At 41.4% G+C, this 20,907-nt stretch overlaps 2 protein-coding genes across 3 annotated transcripts in view; one reads left to right on the top strand and one right to left on the bottom strand.

Annotated features, from left to right (window-relative positions):
- iqca1 (IQ motif containing with AAA domain 1) overlaps positions 1 to 4,304 on the bottom strand; it is a 193,671-nt gene extending 189,367 nt beyond the window's left edge. Inside the window, exons 1-2 of the mRNA XM_060827500.1 lie at positions 3,943 to 4,304; positions 3,434 to 3,652 (exon numbers count right to left, since the gene is read on the bottom strand). The gene's annotated coding sequence lies outside the window, so the exon portion shown is untranslated. The remainder of the gene's footprint in view (positions 1 to 3,433; positions 3,653 to 3,942) is intronic.
- LOC132817210 (atypical chemokine receptor 3-like) lies at positions 3,843 to 20,393 on the top strand. 2 transcript variants are annotated; one of them, XM_060827503.1, is made up of 2 exons: positions 3,843 to 4,050; positions 15,015 to 20,392. In XM_060827503.1, exon 2 carries the CDS (start codon positions 15,047 to 15,049, stop codon positions 16,142 to 16,144), a length of 1,098 nt encoding a protein of 365 aa, XP_060683486.1. In that variant the 5' UTR covers positions 3,843 to 4,050; positions 15,015 to 15,046; the 3' UTR covers positions 16,145 to 20,392. The 2 variants fall into 2 exon arrangements, with proteins under 2 accessions (XP_060683486.1, XP_060683487.1); XM_060827504.1 differs by lacking the exon at positions 3,843 to 4,050 and adding an exon at positions 4,306 to 4,506 and having other exon boundaries at positions 15,015 to 20,393.
- Positions 20,394 to 20,907: the final 514 nt, after the last annotated feature.

Raw genomic sequence — 20,907 nt, 5'->3', positions numbered from 1 at the left:
CAGAGACATTCTGATGCTGACAACAGTGCCTCACAATTCTGCAAATAGGGGACTGCTGCATTTGTACTGGATGCTCTCAATAGACTTGGGTCACCAAGGTTGGGAACTCAAAGTCCTGGGTTGTTCAATTTTCAGAAAAAAAAACAGATGGAAAGGAATGGGAGGTGGGAATAGTGTTGCTTGTTGAGGAGGAGATTAACACAATAGTAAGGGAGGACATGAGCCTGGATGATGTGGAATCTGTATGGGTGGAGTTGCGGAACACCAAAGGGAAATAGACATAAGTGGGCGTTGTGTACATGCCTCCAAACAGTAGTTGTGATGTTGGGGACATCCGAGAGTGGGTTTTGTGTAATGAGAGAGGATTAATTAGCAACATTGTGATGTGAGATCCTTTGGGGAAGAGTGGACATAATATTAAGATGGAGAGTGACACGATTAAATCTGAAACTAGGGTTCTGAACTTAAAGAAAGCTAACTTGGATTGTATGAGGCATGCACTGGCTAGGATAAACTGGACATGGATACTTAAGGGGTTGACGGTTGATGATAGGCAATGGCAGACATTTAAAGAACACATGGATGAACTTCAAGAATAGTACATCCCTGTCTGGCATAAGTGTAAAACCAGGAAGCTAGCTCAACCATGGCTAACAAGGGAAAACAAGCATTAAAGTCAAAGAAGAAGCACATAAATTAGCCAGAAAAAGCAGCAAATCCAAGGACTGGGAGAAATTTAAAATTCAGCAGAGGAGGACAAAACGATTAGTTCAAAAAGGGAAAGTAGAATATGAAAGTAAGCTTGCACAGAATATAAAAACTGACTGCAAACATTTCTGTAGATGTGTGAAAAGAAAACAACTGGTGAAGACAAAGTTAGAATCAGGTGAATTCATAATGGACAACAAAGAGATGGCAGACCAGGTGAACAAATACTTAGAATCTGTTATCACTAAGGAGGACACCAATAACCTTCAGGAAATGTGAGGGAACATGGGGTCAAGCATGAACAAGGAACTGAAGGAACTCCTTCATAGTCAGGAAATTATATTGGGGAAATGATGGGATTAAAACCCAATAAGTCTCCAGGGCCTGATGCTCTGTATCTCAGAGTACTTAAGGAAGTGGCCTGAGAAACAGCAGATGCACTGGCGATCATTTTCCAGCATTCTGTAGACTCTGGAAGAGTTCCAATAGACTGGAGGATAGCTAATGTAACTCCACTCTTTAAGAAAGGAGGGAGACAGAAAATGGGGAATTATAGGCTGGTTAGCATTAATCCCGTTGGTGGTGGTGAAAATGCTGGAGTTAATCATTAATGATGCAATAACAGAACACTTGGAAATGGCAACAGAATTGAATCTAGTAGGCATTGATTCACTCAGGGAAATCATGCTTGACAAATCTTCTGGATTTGTTTGAGATATGACCAGTAAAATACTCAATCGTGAACCAGTAGATGTTGTATATCTTGACTTTCAAAAAGCTTTGACAAGGTTCCACATAAGAGATTGGTAAGGAAAGTTAAAACTCATGGTATCAGAGGTAATGTATTGCCATGGATAGAGAACTAGTTGGCAGGCAGGAAGCACAGAGTTGGAATAAAGGGGTCCTTTTCAGCATGGCAAGCAGTGATGAGTGGGGTGCTATAGGGTTCAGTGCTGGGACTGCAGCTGTTCACAATATACATTAATGATTTAGACGAAGGAATTGAAGCAATATCTCCAAATTTGCAGATGACACTAAGCTGGATGGCAGTGTGTGCTATGAGGAGAATGCTAAGAGGTTGTAGGGCAACGTGGACAGATTGACTGAGTGGACAAACATGAGGGTATCCACTTTGGTCAAAAAAAGAGGAAGGCAGAATGTTATCTGAATGATGGCAGTTTAGGAAAAAGTGAGGTGCAATGAGACCTGAGTGTTGGCATGCAGGTGCAGCAAGGTGGTGAGGAAAGCTAATGACATGCTCTCCTTCATAACAAGAGGATTTGAATATCAGAGTAAGGACGTCTTGCTGCAGTTATACAGGTTCTTGGTGAGTCGCACCCTAAGTATTGTGTGCAGTTTTGGTCTTCTAGGCTGTGGAAGGGCATTCTTACTTACAGCAAAGGTTCACCAGGCTGATTCCTGGGATGGCAGGACTGACATGAGGAAATATTGGATCGAATGGGCTTGTATTCACTTGAATTTAGAAGAATGAGAGGGAATCTTGTGGAAACATATAAAATCCTGATGGGATTGGGCAGGCTAGATGTGGGAAAAATATTCCCAATGTTGGGGAAGTCCAGGACAAGGGGTCACAGTCTAAGAATAAGAGGTAAGCAATTCAGGACTGAGATGAGAAAGAATTCCTTCACTCAGAGAGTTGTGAATCTCTGGAATTGTCTCCCACACGAAGCTGTTGGGGCTAGTTCATTAGATATATACTCAAGAAGGAGCTGGATGTGGCCCTGGTGGCTAAAGGGATCAAGGGGTATGGGGAGAGGGTGGGAATGAGATACTGAGATTGCATGATCAGCCATGATCATATTGAATGGTGGTGCAGGCTGGAAAGGCTGAATGACTTACTTCTGCACCTATTTTCTATGGTTCTCTGATCGTTCAGGCCTCAGACAGCTTGAGGATGGCTATCATACTCATCAAAAGTTGACGGCACGGGGGAGCAATGCACAGGAGCAATATATAATTAAAAGTCCACCTAGTTGCACTTAGGTCGCATGAAGTTAGATCTAGTGATCGGAAGTCACATTTGCATGAAATGAATTGTGTGGCTGTACCAATGAAAGAATCCTTTGCTTTTTAAACATTGCTGAACCACTAACAGTTTGCTGGTTCTCAGAAAGGTCATGATAGCAAGATGCACTTTCAGTGAGGTCGCCACCATTGCCATGATGATGTCACCTGGGAAATGATCAGGACAATCAAGGTGATGTTAGCAGATAAGGGAAAAGTTTATTGGTGTATTTGAGTAAGGTTGAGGTGAAATGTGTCAGTATTACGGCACAAGTCCTATTACAGCATATATCACTGCACATTGCCTGCTGTCCCTCAGAAGCTTCATTCCATCGTGCCTGGTCACCATTCTCTTTTCATATCCTCATCACTGGAGGGGGCAGTGCCCTCCTGAATGTCCTGTTGCTCAAGGCTTATCCTTGCTGTTGTGCCACACCATCATGGTAAATGCAAGATCCTTATTGAGATATACTGACAAGCTCCACAGGATCTACGGAGCAGGAGAATCGATGTTTCGGGCATGAGCCCTTCTTCAGGAATCAGAATTCCTGAAGAAGGGCTCATGCCCGAAACGTCGATTCTCCTGCTCCTTGGATGCTGCCTGACCTGCTGCGCTTTTCCAGCAACACATTTTCAGCTCTGATCTCCTGCATCTGCAGTCCTCACTTTCTCCTCCACAGGACCTATCCAGGCGTCTCACCTTCAGAAGTCCTCTGGCCTGCTCACTGGTGACTCAGCTTGTGAAATTGCCACCTTTAGTCTCTCTCCTCAACATTTATGCTGGGGTTCCTCACAATGGCCAGCGGTCAACTCTTCATGCCAATCTTTAATATCCAGTCACAACATGATGACATCGAACTTCCCAACCTTTCAATTGGACATTCCCTGTGGGATTCCATTTCTGGTTTTATGTTTGTCTCTAGATAATAACAAGAAGATGTCGTTTTAACCTGGAATTTTACAAGCGAGTTGCATATTTATCACTGCAATTTGCAAAGAAGTAAAATGAGTAGGCTTTTCTTTGAACTCATCTTTCAACTGTTCGCTTTTGCATTAAAATAACAACCGAGTGGATAAACACAGTTTCAGCGTTTTCGGTTCGTAATAATAACTCTGGATATTACACAAGCATGGATAACTGCTGGATGCCGAAAAACGTGATAACCAGATCCACTAATTTCTCTAAGAGGGAACTGCCCATTTACTAACCCCTGTAAGTTCCGTTTGGAGGCGTCTTCCTCGGAACACGGAATCCGTGCGACGCAGCAGAGGGAATTGCCAGTAACAGCTCTGAAGAGCGAGAGCGGCGAATTGCAGGTAACGTGTGAGCTTTTATTTTTCTTTGATCCATTTAACCGAAACTAAACTCTAGACATGTTCCGTCCTCAACGATAGCCGTGGCATTGTGTGTGTGTAAAGCCTGCTTGTGTGTAAACACCGGCGAAAGAAAAGTTGTGTAGAACTGACTGCTGTTATCAACTGGAGCTGTTGTGGGCGAGCCTTGATAGCTCCCAGCAGTTGGACTGCTTATTGATATTAAAAGTGTCTCAGAAATGACTGATATCAAGCGCTGCAGGTTCATTCGTGCGAGAGTGAAAGCTGATAACTCCTCTCTCCTCGGTAATTAACTTGGGGCTTTATAAGTGACCGGTCGGCATCTTCCTGCAAAATTACCATGCTTCATGTGCAAGCTCTTGGTCAGTCAACAAGTCATTGAACTGCAGCCGGTCTGGCTTATTGAGAGACAAGCCAGGCTCTGTACTCTCCCCCCAGGTAAGATCTCTGTGCCATCAGTGCAGACTCAGCCCAAAGCACATTGCCTGAGGCCACCACACCATGTTTACACTATTAACAAATAGGCTCAAGATCAAACCCTTTCTGAACCTAAGTTTTGGATTCAAGTGCTAATAGCTTGTAAAAATGTTCGATCGCGCGTTTCTCAGATGCATGGACTTTTGGGGCTCATTTTCCTTCACGGTTAATATAGCTGTCGGTTGAAAAACAGACTCTGCTGTTTGCTTTGGAATTGCTGGGGTCGGAGACCTGACCTCTTCTTGCGTGTTTTCTCCTTTAGTGCTTCTTCATGAAATGTGGGTGGGGTGCCACAGTCCAGGAAAGAAAAGACAAGTGCCGGCCAGTAACCGGAGTCTTTTTTTTGTCGACTGAAATCTCCGAGTTGCTTGTACCTCAACACTGAGACGATGTTCACGTTTTCCAGTCAGAATCAGTGAGTTTTGATCGGGAGCGGGAGCAGAGTTGATTTCTTTACATCCTTGACTGACTAAGGTTACATTGTTGCTGGGATCAGTAAAGGGGAACTGGAACACTATCGTCTCACTGAGGCATTATTTTAGTCTTTATTGCACTGAACGATGGGGGTGGGGGGTAAACAAGATACTCGGCCCCAACAGGTTCTCGTTGGGACTTAGGCTCCGCACGAGCTCTCTCTCTCTCATCCCTTCTCAACACGATTAGCACAACCTTTCCCGCTCAGGGAGAAGAATTCATGCCCTAAAGGAAAGCACAGAAGTAGTGGCAATGTCGCTAGACAGGCCATCCAGCTGCCTGCCGTCATGCTTTACACACATGGGTTGCAATCCCAACATGTCAGGTGGTGGAATTCAAATCGCACTTTACAAAATGCAAATTAGCGTCCATGGAACTAGGAAGTATGATATACCTGCCTAGTTTGATTTGCACGTGACTCCAGATCCTCAATAATATAGTTGCCCCTTAACTACTCTCTGCAGTGCCAAAACAAGGTTGGTTACCCATGCTGTCCATCACATTGAAAAAGTATCTGCTCCTTGTGGTCAGGAGTTCCAATTTCTAACCGTTCTTGAGGCAAATATGCTTCTCTTGAGTTCTATCTTGTGTTTTACAGTACATATAAAATGTATTTGTATTCCCACTCCCACTTTTCAGCTCAGATCTTCCATGTTGATGACAATGTTAGGTACATTAGGTACACTGCTGAAAATGTGTTGCTGGAAAAGTGCAGCAGGTCAGGCAGCATCCAAGGAACAGGAGAATCGACGTTTCGGGCATAAGCCCTTCATCATTCCTGATGAAGGGCTTATGCCCGAAACGTCGAATTTCCTGTTCCTTGGATGCTGCCTGACCTGCTGCGCTTTTCCAGCAACACATTTTCAGCTCTGATCTCCAGCATCTGCAGTCCTCACTTTCTCTTCGAACAATAGGTACACTGCAAAGCTTTCTGTTTCATGATGGAACAGCTCCAATTTTCAGCCAAGTCTTTGATCTCAGTTGAAGCACAAAAGCGACCAATGCAGCCGCTCCAAGGTCAGTCCCACAATTGCAGCAGAGTTGAAGGAAATGGAGTTGCCTTTTCGGTTAAGTTTATAAAGGTCTCTACTCTTTTTGTGAATGTATATGGAAGAGTGAGGAGACACATTTGGATTTTCAGTGCACAAATCAGAACCAGCTGTCGTCCCATTTGAACAAAATAAAGGCTGTGATCAAGGTTATCGTAGCAGTCTGTGAAATTGGTGAGAGAGTTGGGTTGGGAGGGGTAGGTTGGAAATGGGCATCCCATCCAGCATTTTGAAATCACCAGTTAATGAGCCACTTAGCTCCTCAATGGGTCCATCAACTGGATTTAAAAAAAAATTGTTGCCTGCTGCATTTTCCAAGCATGGGATTTGAGAAAGTTTGGAAGTCATTTATGACAGTAATGGCAGGATAGCACAAAGACAAAATAATGACGGCTGCTGGGAAAATGGTTTCATGTAATAGAGGATTCCATTAGGGTAGGTGATAACATCTGTAATTTTTTTAAAAAAGTTGAGCTTCTTTGAACCTTTCAGATAAAGTGCAGACATTTAGAGAGGAGGTGGATCTTAAATTTGTAACTGACCAACTTCCTTGTTGACAACATTACCCCTCTTTTGCAGACTGTCCCGGCCTACCATCCCGGTGGGGTGTAGAGTCTGTCCACCCACGTTTTGCTGTTGTACATTGGCCTTCTTCCCACTGGAAAGACAGCATTAGCAATCTAACTTCTGAGTGGACAAGCTGGGATGGCTGGAGAAGGAACAAGTGGAGCATTCATATTCCATTTGGTCTCCCTCACCCCAGTGAGAAATGTAAAATCCAGCCTGAGTGGGTGCATGAGTTGAACAGTTGGGTTGAGCTGTGGTCTCATCAGCCATTGATGGTCAGTTGGAGTGTGTTCAGGTCAGTAAGGGTAGTCATTTACACCAGGAAATCTCTGAATTAGACAAAAGGTTAACCAGCATAGCATTTCCAGGTATGTCCCTTCATCCACCTGTAGTCTTTCACCCTGAGTTCAGTACTGGAGACTTTTACGTAGTATCCTGAACAGTGCAAATCAGCTTGTCGGACGTCCCAACTTTGTCAACAATTACAGTGTGCGGTGTGCCAGCTTGAACCCAGATTTCTCTGCTCTCATGGGAAAATTTGGGCTTTTGTTAGAATCGAGTAAAATCTGCATTTTACCATTCCTTTGAGATCAGCCTGGGAGTTAGGAAGATTGTCAAAAAAGGGCAGTAAAGCAGCATATGATCGACATAATGTTTTTGCATTGTCGCGTTATGGTAGGATGGATGGCAGAAGCATTGCTCGCCAAGGGCCCTTTTGAGCTAGTTAAATGCTCAATTAAGGACCACTTCCCACCTCTGCCAGTGTTGAAGTGGGAATAGGGAGGGCTTTCGCTGCTCCCTGAGGAGACTCAGGCAGCGGCCCAATAGGTAGGAGTGTGGGGTCCCTTTTCTTTACAGTTGAGGCACGGCTGAGAGAGGGGCTCCTTGATGGTTGTGGCATTCACCACATCAGTAATATTGCTAGCCCTCAATCAGCCCCTCCCCCACACATCCTGATCACCTAGGTCCACCAGCCAGGTCTGCACAACCCTAGTCTAACCAGTTTGGAATGTGCAGGGCCGTCAATGCACCCTTATCCTGAAGGTGTACTCCTTCACGTTGCTCCTGAAGCTACTTACATGTGATTGGTCCATCAACCATCCATACTAGAATGGCAGCCTTGGCACTTGCCACTTAATTGGTTGCTGTTGAGATCCTCCTTAGCCATTCATAAAAAAGAGTATAAGAGTTAATAGGTCACGTTGTGGCTGTATGGGACTTTGGTTAGGTCACTTTTGGAATATTGCATGTACATCTGGTCTCCCTCCTATTGGAAGAATATTGTGAAACTTGAAAGGGTTCAGAAAAGATTTATAAGGATATTGACATGGTTGGAGTGTTTGAGCTATAGGGAGAGATCGAATAAACTGGGGCTCCTAGCCCTGGAGCATTGAAGACTGAGGGGTGACCTCATAGAGGTTTATAAAATCATGAGGGGCAAGGATGGGATAAATAGACAAAGTCTTTTTTGGGGTCCAGAACTAGAGGGCATAGGTTTAGAGTGAGATTTAAAAGGAAAGATTTTAAAAGGACCTAATTGGCATTTTGTTCATGCGGTGGGTGGTGCATGTATGGAATGAGCTGCCAGAAGAAGTTTTGGAGGCTTATACAATAACAGCATTTAAAGGGCATCTGGATGGAGATATGAATGGGAAGGGTTTAGAGGAATATGTGCCAATTGCTGGAAAATGGGACTAGATTAATTTAGGATATCTGGTCTGCATGGACGAGTTGGATCGAAGGGTCTGTACATTTTGATGCATCTATGACTCTATAACTCTTTTTCAGGACACTTTGATATATATTCCATAAAATGCTGACAACCGGACTCAACCAGAATGATAAAAAGAACTCTAAAATACTTATTTGACTCTCTTAGTATAAATCATTGCAAGTCAACACCACATGAGGAATGTGGGACCACACCCAATTCACAGGCAAACATTTTTTTTTATCCATTGCTTTTCATGAAAGGAGAATCATACCCATGCAAACTTTGGCTTGTAGCCAAATTTCCAGTGTGCTTGCCAGAGCACTGAAACATTTGGAAATGTACCCTTACATCGCACATCTGTTCATTTTGAAATTCTCAGAAATATCATATGCATTATTAAATACTCATATTCTCTCAGTTGAACACCTGCTTGTATTTTCTATTTTTTCTTGATAAGACTTTTAAAGACAATTCCCAATTTTTTTAATCTATTGATTTGCCCTTGAGAAATCTTTTCACTTCATCATTCTGTGATCCTTAAGAATATTTAGTGTCTTTGTGATTTGTCAATGGCATATATTATTTATTGTGACATATTCATATTTAACTCTTTCTAGAGTGCAATAAACAGATAAATTGCATTTTTAATTTTCATTTCCATTGTTTATATGACAATTAATTGTAAATTTACTTGAGATTTTTCTGTCTGTGGAACTATTTAATTCTACCATTTTTTACCTGGCTTTTCCTTGGTCACATTACCTCTCTTCCAAATGTTTAAATCAGATATTTATTGTTTCAAGTTCCATTCCAAGACTTGAGCACATGGTCTTGGTTGATATTACAGTGCAGAGCTGAGGGAGTCCTATGATGCTGCAGATACTTCCATTGAATGAAAGTTTAAACTGAGGTTCAATTTGTCTCCTCCAATGGTTCAAGTGAAGGTTAAAACACTCCCATAGCAATATTCCTGGCTGCCATTTCATATTTTCACAAAAGAATAAACTCACTAACCACTTATCTCACATGTCACAGCAGGCAAGACATGTCTGTTCTGTTACCTACCGAACATAGTCATTGAATTTTGCTTTTATGAGTTGTTGAAGCACTACAATATATGTCATAGAGTTATAGAGATATACAGCAAATATTAATATTAATTGTCAACAATTACACTCATCCAAGCCGACCAGATAGCCTAAATTAATCCACTCCCATTTGCCAACTCTTGGCCCATATCCCTCTAACCTTTTCTATTCATATACCCATCCAGATGCCTTTTGGATGTTGTAATAGTACCAGCCTCCACAGCTTCTTCTGGCAACTCATTCCTTACACACACCACCTTTTGCATGAAAAAGTTGCCCCTTAGGTCCCTTTTAAATCTTTCCCCTCTCACTCTCAGTTTATGCCCTCTAGTACTGGAGTCCCCACCTTGTCTATTTATCCTATTCATGCCCCTCATGACTTTATAAACCTCTATAAGGTCACCCCTCAATCTCTGATGCTCCAGGGAAAACAGCCCAGCCTATTCATCCTCTCCCTATAGCAAATGGCTCTCATTCATCATTCGTTAGGTATTGATAATGAAAGGTTGTGCAGTAGTGGTAATACTGCTGGACTAGAAGATCAATAGCTTGATATTCTGGGGCATTGGTTCAAAGCCAACCATTGCAATTTATTTGATTAATCAATTTGGAATTGAATACTAGTATCAGAAGTAATTGCCATGGAACTATCATTTACTGTCACAAAGAACCATTTGTTAACCGGTTCCCTTTAGGTAGTATTGCGGTATGATCACTTGGCTAGTGAGAAAGGGTTAAAATTACACTATGGTAGATTTTGAGCTCAATTAGTCTAGATTTTTCTTTTAAAACAAAAGCTATCCTACTGATGACCACAAAAAAATTGTATGGTTGAATGAAACCATTGTTGATTTTTATAAAACCCATCACTTCAGTCATGTCCATTTGGGAAGGAAAATCTCACCTTCTATAACTTACATGTGACACCAGGTCCACAGCATTGTGGTTGATACTTAAATGCCTTCTGGAATGGCCTACCAAACTTCTTAGTTGTATCTACCCTTATGAAATCTGTTAAAATGAATGAACTGGACAGATCACCCATTGGCACAGTGGAACACAAGTAGGATTGCCTCATCATTGACTCTGGACCTTATAAAGTCTTGAGGTATCAGTTCAAGCATGGGCAAGGAAATCCTCTACTGAGTGCCATCTGCCGCTCACCCTCCACTGATGCAGCAACACTCCTTCATGTTGGAGATTCAATGTCCATCACCAAGAGTGGCTCAGCAGCATCACTCCCAATTGGAGTGGTTAGGTGCTAAAGGTTATTGTGGTAGGTGGTGAAGGAAACAAAAGTGGGAAAAACTTGCTTGATCTCATCCTAACCAATCTAGCTACAGATGCATCTGCTCATGACAGTATTAGGACTAACGACTGCACAGTCCTCCAGCATGTTATGTGGCACTATTACCATTCTAAGTGGAATGGGCATTGAAAAGAACTAACAACTTAAGATTTGGCATCCATGAGGTGCTGTGGGCCATCAGCAGCAGCAGCAGAATTGTACTCAAACACAAATTGCAACCTTGTGGCTGGCAAATCCCACACTCTGCCCTTACCATCTAACTGGATGATCAGCCCTAGTACAGTAGTAGACTCACCAACTTTAAGGCATTTAAATGGTCATTGGATGAACATTTGGATGAAAATGGAGTAGTGTGGGATAGATAGGCTTCAGATTGGTTCCACAGATTGGCGCAACATCAAGGGCCGAATAGCCTGTACTGTGCTGTGATGTTCAATGTTCTATGTTCAATAAAGAGTGCAGGAAGGCATGTCAGGAGTACCACTAGGCATCTCTCAAAATGTGTTCCACCCAACTGGTGAAACTGTGAGACAGGACTATACGTAATTCAAACAGTGTAAGCAACAAGCAATAGATCGGGACAAGCAAACCCTGAAACAACTGATCAGGTCTAATCACTGCAGTTTTGCTATTCCCTATAGTCCCTGATGGGGGAGCCCAGCACATCAGTGCAAAAAATAAAGCTGAAGTGGATACATCTTCAACAAGATTTGCCAACTGAATGATCCATGCTGATCTCTTTCTCAGGTCCCTAGCATCACAAGTGCCAGTCTTCATGTTTGATTGACTCCCTCTGATAATAAGAAGCAGTTGAAGACACTGGATACTGCAAAGGCTATGGGCCCTGACAGCGTTCCAGCAATAATATCTGAAAACATGTGCTCCAGAACTAGCTATGCCCACAGCCCAGCTCTTCCAGCACAGTTACCAAACTGTGGCAAATACCCAACAATTGGAAAATTAGTCAGGTATATCCTATACACAAAAAGCAGGATAAATCCCCCATTCTCCTTTCATGGCTTTTTTTTCCATTTCTACTTACTTCCTGTCCTCAGACAGCATCGGTGGTGACATGTTAAGCCAGCATGGCCTCATGGTGAAGCCTTGCATGGACCTAAGCACTCCCGGCTTTGAGATGAACCCCAATGCAGATCTGAGTTGGAGCCCAGTGTGGACTTGTCTGCTCTGTCTGCTTTTATTTTCTCGCCTTCTCCGCTTTAGGCCAGCAATGCTCAACCTTTAACTTAATTTCTTTCCAAATTTAAACCAAAGCTTTTGATACCTAGGAACCTTTGCGCCTAAGATGGCGTGGAAATGGCAACTTTGTATACCTTTCACAGTCATGTGCCCCTGTGCTTGAGTACATATGACATTAAAACCTAATTCTAATTTTAAATCCAACCTGACCAATTGCTGTTCCAGCTTCCCTCAGGCATCAGCAAAGCAATGGAAAATGTCATTGATCATGTCTTCAAGTGGCACTTGCTTAGTAATAATCTTGGCACTGCAACTCACTTGCTAGGGCCACTTAGGTCCTCACCTTGAAAGGGCCTTGGGCCAATCATAGGCAATATATGCTAATATCAAATGTGAAAGTGAGGGTGACTGCCCTTGACATTAAGACATCACTTGAGAGGGTGTAAGATCAATTATTCCAACAGAACTGGAGTCAATGTGAATCAGGGGAAAAAACTCCCCATTATTGATATGTGACACATAGGAATGTGGTTGTGGTTCTGGATGATAATTATCTGATCCGCAGGACATCACTGCAGAAGGTCCTCAGGTTGTGTTTGAGTCCTAACCATCTTCAACTGCTTTATCAGTAATCTTCCTTTCTTCGTAAGGTCAGAGGTGGGCTGATGACTGCACAAAATTCAGCACCATTCGTGACTCCTCCTCAAATGTTGAAGCAGTCCATTTCCAATTACAACAAGACCTAGACAAAATTCAGGCTGGGCTGATAAGTGGCAAGAAACATTTATACCATACAAGTGTTAGGCAATGACCATCTTCAACAAGGGAGAATCCAACCATTTCCCTTAACATTTACTGATATTACCATCATTGAATCATTCACTATCAACACGTTGGTGTTACCTTTGATCAGAAATAATAGTATAAATATTGTGTCTACAACAGGAGGTTCCGTCTAAAACAGTGGCTAGAAATTCTATTGTAAGTAAGGTAAATTCAGCATAGTCCTACCAGACTCTTGCATTAAAGAGCGAAAAAACTAGTGGTGGTTTAATCTGAGGGTCACCACACCTCAGATGAAGGAAGAGATTGAGAAGGAAAGTCCTTCACAGTAATCTCAGTCAGTGTGGGAATTGAACTCACACTGCTGGCAAAACAGTTTCCAGCCAATTGAGCTAACCAACACCTTATAGTGAGTAACTCACTTCCTGACTTCTGAAAGCCTGTCCACCATCTAGAAGACACAAGTCAGGAGGGTGATGGAATACTCTCCACCTGCCTGGATGAGTGTAGCATGACAACGAGGATAAAGCAGCCCACTTGATTGGCATCTTGTCCACCAGCTTCAATATTCAATCCTTCACCACTGACACACAATGACAGCAGTGCCTATAATTTACAAGGTACACTGCATTAACTCAGTCAGGCTTTTGCAATGACATTTTCCAAACCCATGATCTCTACCACCTAAAAGGACAAGGACAATAAATGCATGGGAGACCACCCCCTGAAAGTTCCCATCCAAGCTGCACACCATTCTAACCTGGAATTGTGCAATCATTCAATCAGCATCACCAGGATAAAATCCTGGAATTCCCTCCCTAATGTCACGATGGGTATGCCTAATACATGGAAGCCAGCAGTTCAAGAAACCCGCTCACTATCACTTCCAATCATTTAGAATTAGACAATAAATACTGATCTTGTGAATGAAGTGTAAATAACTTGCAGCAGTCCCTTTAAATTGCAATTGAGCACCAGCTTCGATTTCTGTGCTTGAGCTCTGAGGTGGGACTTGAGCCCAGATCTTATGATGTACAAGTATGCATGCTCCTAACTAAGCCAAAGCAGACAGGCAGGAGGCTGGATGAGCACAGCAAGCCAGGCAGCATCAGAAGGTGGAGAAGTCAACGTTTCGGGTGTAACCCTTCTTCAGAACTGTAACCCTTCTCCACCGCCTGATGTTGCCTGGCTTGCTATGTTCTTCCAGCCTCCTGCCTGTCTGCTTTGGATTCCAGCATTTGCAGTTTTTTAGTCACTAACTAAGCTAAAGCTGACACAGAATAGACTAAAAATTTATCAACTTAACATGCACAAACAAAACATACTATGAAGCAAATTGTTCCACTGTGATGGACATTAACATGGTATAATATGTGGTTAGAACTACTGTACAGTATTTTCTAATGAAACCAATTTTGCATTTTCTTTAAGGCAGAAATAGTACTGGAGGGTTCTCGGAATCAAGAGGACCTAAACCAATTATTTAGGATATGTGTGTTCAAATCACACCATTGCAGTCTGAGAATTTAAGTTAAGTTTTTTTTAAAAAAGTCAGGAAAGATATAGTTGATAACAATAAACTTGACACTGAAACTGTTAAGTTGTCTGAAAAAAGAACATCTTAACTTGTGTACTTTAAGGAGGAAAGTCTGCTGTCGTTACCTAATCTGACCTAAAAGTCATTACAGCTCCGCACAACATACTTGACTCTTAACTGCCTTTAAACAGTGGTCTGGCAAGCCACTCAGTTAACTCTACTCGGGATTAGGAATTGGGAACAAATTCTGGACTTGCCAGTAACACCCACATCCAGAGAATTTTTTTTTTGAAAAAGAGTACAGAAATTTAGGGGTTTCTTTTTAAAGTGAAATAAGTCAGCCTTAAGAAAAGCGATGAGAATCAGTCTGGAAAGAGTTTCAGTCCAGTCAGAGACATGGCTTATTGAAAACAGCTTTTTTCCCTAGTTTGTTTCTGGAATGTTGTGAACCTAATGTTATGTTTATCTTTCAGATTTTAAATTTGATGTTACTAACTAATTGCACTGATCAGGTTGAAGATATGTTTTGGTGAGATAATATACGATGGTTGCACTATTTTGTCACACTTTTGGGGGGGCCAGTTCATGATTATCTACTGCATTATCATTCCTCCCATCCCTCCTGTCAGCTTTCCTTAAGGACTGGGATATGAAATTATATAGGAGGAATGCTGGTAATTGAGCTAAGCATTTAAAATTATTTCAGTGAATCAAAAAGATGAAATCTTTAGACGTTTCTTTGTTTTTACAGATCTCTCTGAAATCTGATTATATCTGATCACCATGACAGCTGCTGATTTAATCAGCCTCTGGGATTACTGGGATGAACAAAACCTCACCACAATGAACCAGACCTGGACCACTTGTGTAAATGACTCTGACTGTTTGACCTGGGAGATTTTCCACTGTCTGCACAATTTCTCTAAGAATGCGATCCTGCACACCATATCTTTCTTTTATATCCTGATTTTTGTCATCGGTTTGGTGGCCAACATCGTGGTGGTCTACGTGAACGTGAAGGCAAAACGATCAAGATACGAAACCCACTTCTACATCCTAAACCTAGCCATTGCAGACTTGTGTGTGGTCGTCACTCTCCCTTTCTGGGTCACATCTCTCATTCAGCACGGCACATGGCCATTTGGGGAATTTATGTGCAAAAGTACTCACCTCATCTTCAGTGTCAATCTGTTTGGGAGCATCTTTTTTCTAACCTGCATGAGTGTGGACAGGTACATATCAATGGTGTGGTTCCGAGATTCCATTGACCATAAGAAAGATTTGATCCGTAAGATTATCTGCATGTTTGTTTGGATTTTTGCCTTTCTCATATCACTTCCAGATTTCTTCTTCTTGAAAGTGACTCTCAATTATCAAAATAAACCCATTTGCCATTTGGCTTATCCTGAAGAAAACTTTAGAGAATGGATGGCTGGGATGGAAATGATCTGCATCATCGTAGGCTTTATTATTCCATTTGCCATAATTGCAATTTTCTACTTTCTCCTAGCAACAGCCATTCCAGTCACAATTGACCCAGAAAGAAAAAATAGCCGGAAGATAATATTTGTCTATGTGATTATTTTCCTGATCTGTTGGCTCCCCTATCACTCAATTTTATTTCTTGATTTTTTGTGGTTTCTAAACTTTTTATCTTTCAGCTGTGAACTGGAAAATTTCGTATATATGGCTTTCCATATCACTCAGTGTCTATCCCTAGTACACTGCTGTGCCAATCCCATACTTTATAGCTTCATCAATAAAAACTATAGATACGATCTCATGAAAGCTTTCATCGTCAAATATTCTGTGAAGTCTGGTATCACGAGACTTAAGGACACCACAGAAACAGAGTGCTCCATGTTAGAGGCAGTCGCTTAATATAATCTCCACTCTTTTGAGCAGAAGCATTACCTTCTCAAATACCTATTAAACTGCAATAGCAAGTGCAGTGTTTGATTAAATAGTATAATTGCTCTTATAGCCAAGTGCTTAAATATTCAGTGGAGCCTGTAGAATATTTTGGGTGCAAGTATTTTTCTAACTGGGAGAATTTGGACTTCCAAGGTTGTAGGATTGAGCAAGTTGATTTAAAGTCAGTGAGCCTAGTGTGCACAAATATGCCCCATAATTAATTATAATAGGGCCACATGAAACTGTTTTTTTCAAACAGGCATAAGATCAGATGTTCTTGGGGTGTAGACTATAATTGTTTAATCTTCTCTTTTGAACATTTCCTACACAGTAATGAGGGAGTTCATATTGAGTGTGGTGGTACTAATCTGACTTCGCATTTGTAGATATTTTCTAAACAACCTGTTCAAAGATATTTTTGTACACCTCTGCAGCAGGTGGGAGTTTTACCCAGGCTTCCTGGTTCAGAGGTGGGAACACTACCACTGTCATTATTGCAGTTAAACCTCACTGGATAATTATTATGGGACTCTATGACCTCAGCTGACTGGACAGTTGGATTGTGAGGCGGAGTGATGCCAAAAGTAGGGGTTCAATTCCTTGCAAATGCTGAGGTCTTGACTCTGCCCATCACCGGCAGCGTGGTGACCCTCAGATTAAGTGCACCACCTGCCATCTCTCTGTAATAAAGGAGAGCAGCCTTATGGGACTATGGTAACTATCACTATAATTATTCTGTTTTTTCAAATTATGATAACATTTCAGTTAAGGCAACTCAAAAAAACTGTAAAGAATTCAAATGGAGCCTTTTATGTTGAAACAACACCAGCACAGAAGATAATATCCACAGGAGAATTTTAATGATAATTCTCACCATGTAAAAAGTATTTGCATCTATGATTTTCCAGATTCCTGTGGTGTCATCTTCCATTTGGCAGTTAAAAGAGCAGGGAGATAAGCTGTTCCCATCTTGCTTCTTGTTGACAGTGTTGTTGCACACATTGACATGTACATGATGCAATATCCAATTTGACCTAAGCTCAGCCTCAAACCCCACATTCCCAGTGTAGTCAGTTTTGCTATAACGTGTGTTTCTTCAATGCAAATTGGCTTTAACGCGATTGAAGAATTTAGACAGTTATTAGTTATTAGTTATTGAAACTCATTAGTTTTAATGGCATGGCAATGCACGATTTTCTTACAATGCGACATTGCGTGAGAAGGAAACATCACGTTACATCAGAACTGACTATACTACAAGTACTGCCTATTTCGGACTCTGCAATATTACTTGCTCCATTTCCCTGACAGCTCACGTGCTGTTGGAACTCTTCTTTGTCATTTCTAGCTCAATTTCCTCAACGTTCCCTTGGCCAGTCTCTCATCTTTTGGTACAAGAAATCTAGGTTCATTCAAAACCCTGCCTCCAGTTTCCTATCCCAAAGCAAGCACTGCCCAATTCAACTATCATGCATATCTTATGTGGCCTGACTCCCAGAATTCCTTCACTTTTAACCTCTCATTATTGCAGTTAAATCATTCCATGGGGTTGCTGCTTACCACTGTCACCTAGTCCAGATCTATAACTCTACTGATACCCTTATTCATCTGGCCTCAACCTCTTGTGCTTCCAGCAACCTTTCACAGAAACAATGATGACCAAACTTTCAACTATTAAGGCTGCCTACTCCAGGACTCCCTCCACAAAACCCAGTGCTTCTGAGTTCAGCTACTCCTCCTAACATTTTCTTCTTTGGTTTGGCAAACCTGTCAACATGTCCAAAGATGCTTTGAGTCATCAAGTCATAGAGATGTACAGCATGGAAACAGACCCTTCAATCCAACCCATCCATGCCAACCAGATATCCCAACCCAATCTAGTCCCACCTGCCAGCACCCGGCCCATATCCCTCCAAACCCTTCCTATTCATATACCCATCCAAATGCCTCTTAAATGCTGCAATTGTACAGCCTCAACCACTTCCTCTAACAGCTTATTCCACACGTGCACCACCCTCTGTGTGAAAAAGTTGTCCCTTAGGTTTTTTTTATATCTTTCCTCTATCAACCTAAACCTATGCCTTCTAGTTCTGGACTCCCCTACCCCAGGGAAAAGACTTTGTCTATTTACCCTATCCATGCCCCTCATGATTTTATAAATAAAGTTGATACATAAATGCAAATTATGATTGTTGCAGTGAGTAATGTGAACTGCTCGCTTCAGTGGCTTTTTCGGTAACTTAGTCAACAACTTTTCTTGTTTGAAAGAGCTTGCTTTCTTACTCAGAAATTTTATTTATGTCTCCTTGGACACATAACTATGTTGCGTAATGAATCTTGGCAATAACCTTAAGCTTCAATCATCCCTATTGCTAATAAAATGATTACAAGTGGATAAAATGATTTCAAAAAGAAATTGTAAGGACATCTGAGGGACACCTGTAGAACTCTGGGGATAGAATGGAGGACTTGCACTAACTGCATTACTATGTGGACATGTACTCGCTTAGCTGATAGTTACCATCTATGCTGTTGGGGCTCTATGATTCTAGGACGAGGTCATCTGCAACTATACTCCAAAGCTAAAAGAAACACAACTCCCTAAGGTGTGAGATGTGGCTGAGTGGTAGCACCCCCATTTCAATGTCAGAAGGTCATGGATTTGTGCCACATCTTTGATCCTTGTATATGCAAACTACATGACACCTCTGTTTAATAGTGAGGCAGTGCCGCACAGTTAGAGACATTCACATAATCCCTACAGTGTGAAACAGGTCCTTCGGCCCAACAAGTCCACACTAGCCCTTCGAAGAGTAGCCCACCCAGATCCATTCCCCTATCCTATGTTTACCCTTCACCAATTCACCTAACCTACACATCCCTGAACAATATAGGCAATTTAGCATGGCCAATTCACCTAACTTGCCCATTTTTGGATTGTGGGAGGAAGCCCACACAGACACAGGGAGAATATATAAACACCACACAGCCAGTCGCCTGAAGCTGGGATTCGACTTGGGTCCGTGGAGCTATGAGACAGCTGTGCTAACCACTGAACCACCATGCCACCCCAATGAGCTGTTAACTGAGATTAGGTGTACTCCTCAAATGGTGTAAATTTTGCATGGTACTGTTCAAATAAGAATTAGGGTTTTTACCTGCTATCTTGGCCAAAATCTGTTTTTCAACCAGCATCATTAGAACAGATCATGTCCTCATTATTGCAGTTTTCAGAGCATTGCTAAGTGCAAATTGGTCAACACGTTTTTTATATTACACTAATGATTATACTTCAAAAGTAATTTGTTGATTGTAAAGAATTTTGGAATGACCTGAGGTTCTGAAATACTCCAGATAAATGCAAGCGCTGATTTGCTTACAATTTGATTCCTCACACATAGAATCTTGACTCCCAGTTTTGATTTATTCTCCATTGGAAAAGGCCTGGTTTCTGTTTGCTGCACAGCCTTGTACCATGAGGCTGGTATCAAAAGTTCATAGCTCGTAACTTTTATGCACCTGAATCACTGCACTGACATATTTTTGGAAGTGCACATTGTACGGCACAAATCTCCCAGTTGCAATTGTGAAAAAGCTGCATTATGTTTTCTGTTAGCGGGTCCAGGCTTTGCTCCATTATTTATCATTTTTGCTGTGCACAATCAAAACATATTTTGTTGAGAACAGTACACTGTAAAATCTGCTGTACTTTTGTAAGTAAAATTACACATGTCTAAGATTTGTCTTACGTTTTAATGTCAAAGGGTTCATATGGCTTCTCTATGGAAAACTGGATAAACCAGAGTAAACTAAAGGCAGAAACCTTTGGAAGATTTATCCTAATGAGAATAATGGATTTGGGGTATAAAGAGGTTAGAATCCAGACTAAGATTTCAGATGTGTTGGAAACACTGTAAATTACGAAGAACTTTGATTTTAAGCTGTGCTGTTCAAGATAGCCCAGGATTTAACAGCCATAGTATTCAATATACATAATATGTTATAATATATATCCATGTAGCAGTTTAGCAATTCATAATCCGTCTTTGTTTTCATTAAACACTATTGCCAAGGTAAACAGATTTTCCTGCAGTAAAACATCACTGAATGTAAAGGTATTAGTTGCACTGACAATGCATTAATATGTCTGTCTTGCATTGATGTTAAAATGTATAAACTGTACCAATTTCATACAAGTGGTCTTTCAATAAATAATACAATACAGCAATTAATTTTTGTAAATGCATTGTTAAGTTTTAAAGAACTATTGCCAACTTATAAACAACTAACATCCTAATAAAGTCATTATGACTGTCCATGCAAATATGAATCCCACTGTGTCAAGTACAAGCTTCTAGAGAGTTTCCTCCACTTTATAATATGCAAGAATGTATCACATCTCTGACCTCGCCTTCTAGTATTTAGTACAAATTTCTTGCAAGTTGCTGCTTGTGAATCTAGCTTCCCACTAGCAGTGTTGGATTACAGAAGTGATTCTTCATAATTTCACCTTTGAGAATAGTTTGTAAGAGTATCGTTATTCAGTTGAATTAGAAGAAAATACAATTTTCAAGAGGAACTCTTAACTTTTATCTGTTGCTCATCTTCTGAGGAGGATGTTGGGCTATTTTAAGGTAGCATAGAATTCTATTGTTCTAACAGCCCATTTAAAAAGATTATGGCTGTTCCCACCTGAGTGCAAGAATTCCAGTTATAAGCCTGACGGCTTT

The sequence above is a fragment of the Hemiscyllium ocellatum genome, chromosome 7 (genome assembly GCF_020745735.1).
Source record: "Hemiscyllium ocellatum isolate sHemOce1 chromosome 7, sHemOce1.pat.X.cur, whole genome shotgun sequence".
In the NCBI taxonomy this organism is placed as follows: domain Eukaryota; kingdom Metazoa; phylum Chordata; class Chondrichthyes; order Orectolobiformes; family Hemiscylliidae; genus Hemiscyllium; species Hemiscyllium ocellatum.
The sequence above is the reverse complement of the archived record's forward strand: the minus strand, read 5'-3'. Positions and strand labels throughout refer to the sequence as shown.

What these genes read in the sequence shown, in the direction of transcription:
- LOC132817210 (XM_060827504.1), top strand. Translation starts at nt 15,047, where the DNA reads ATGACAGCTGCTGATTTAATCAGCCTCTGGGATTACTGGGATGAACAA.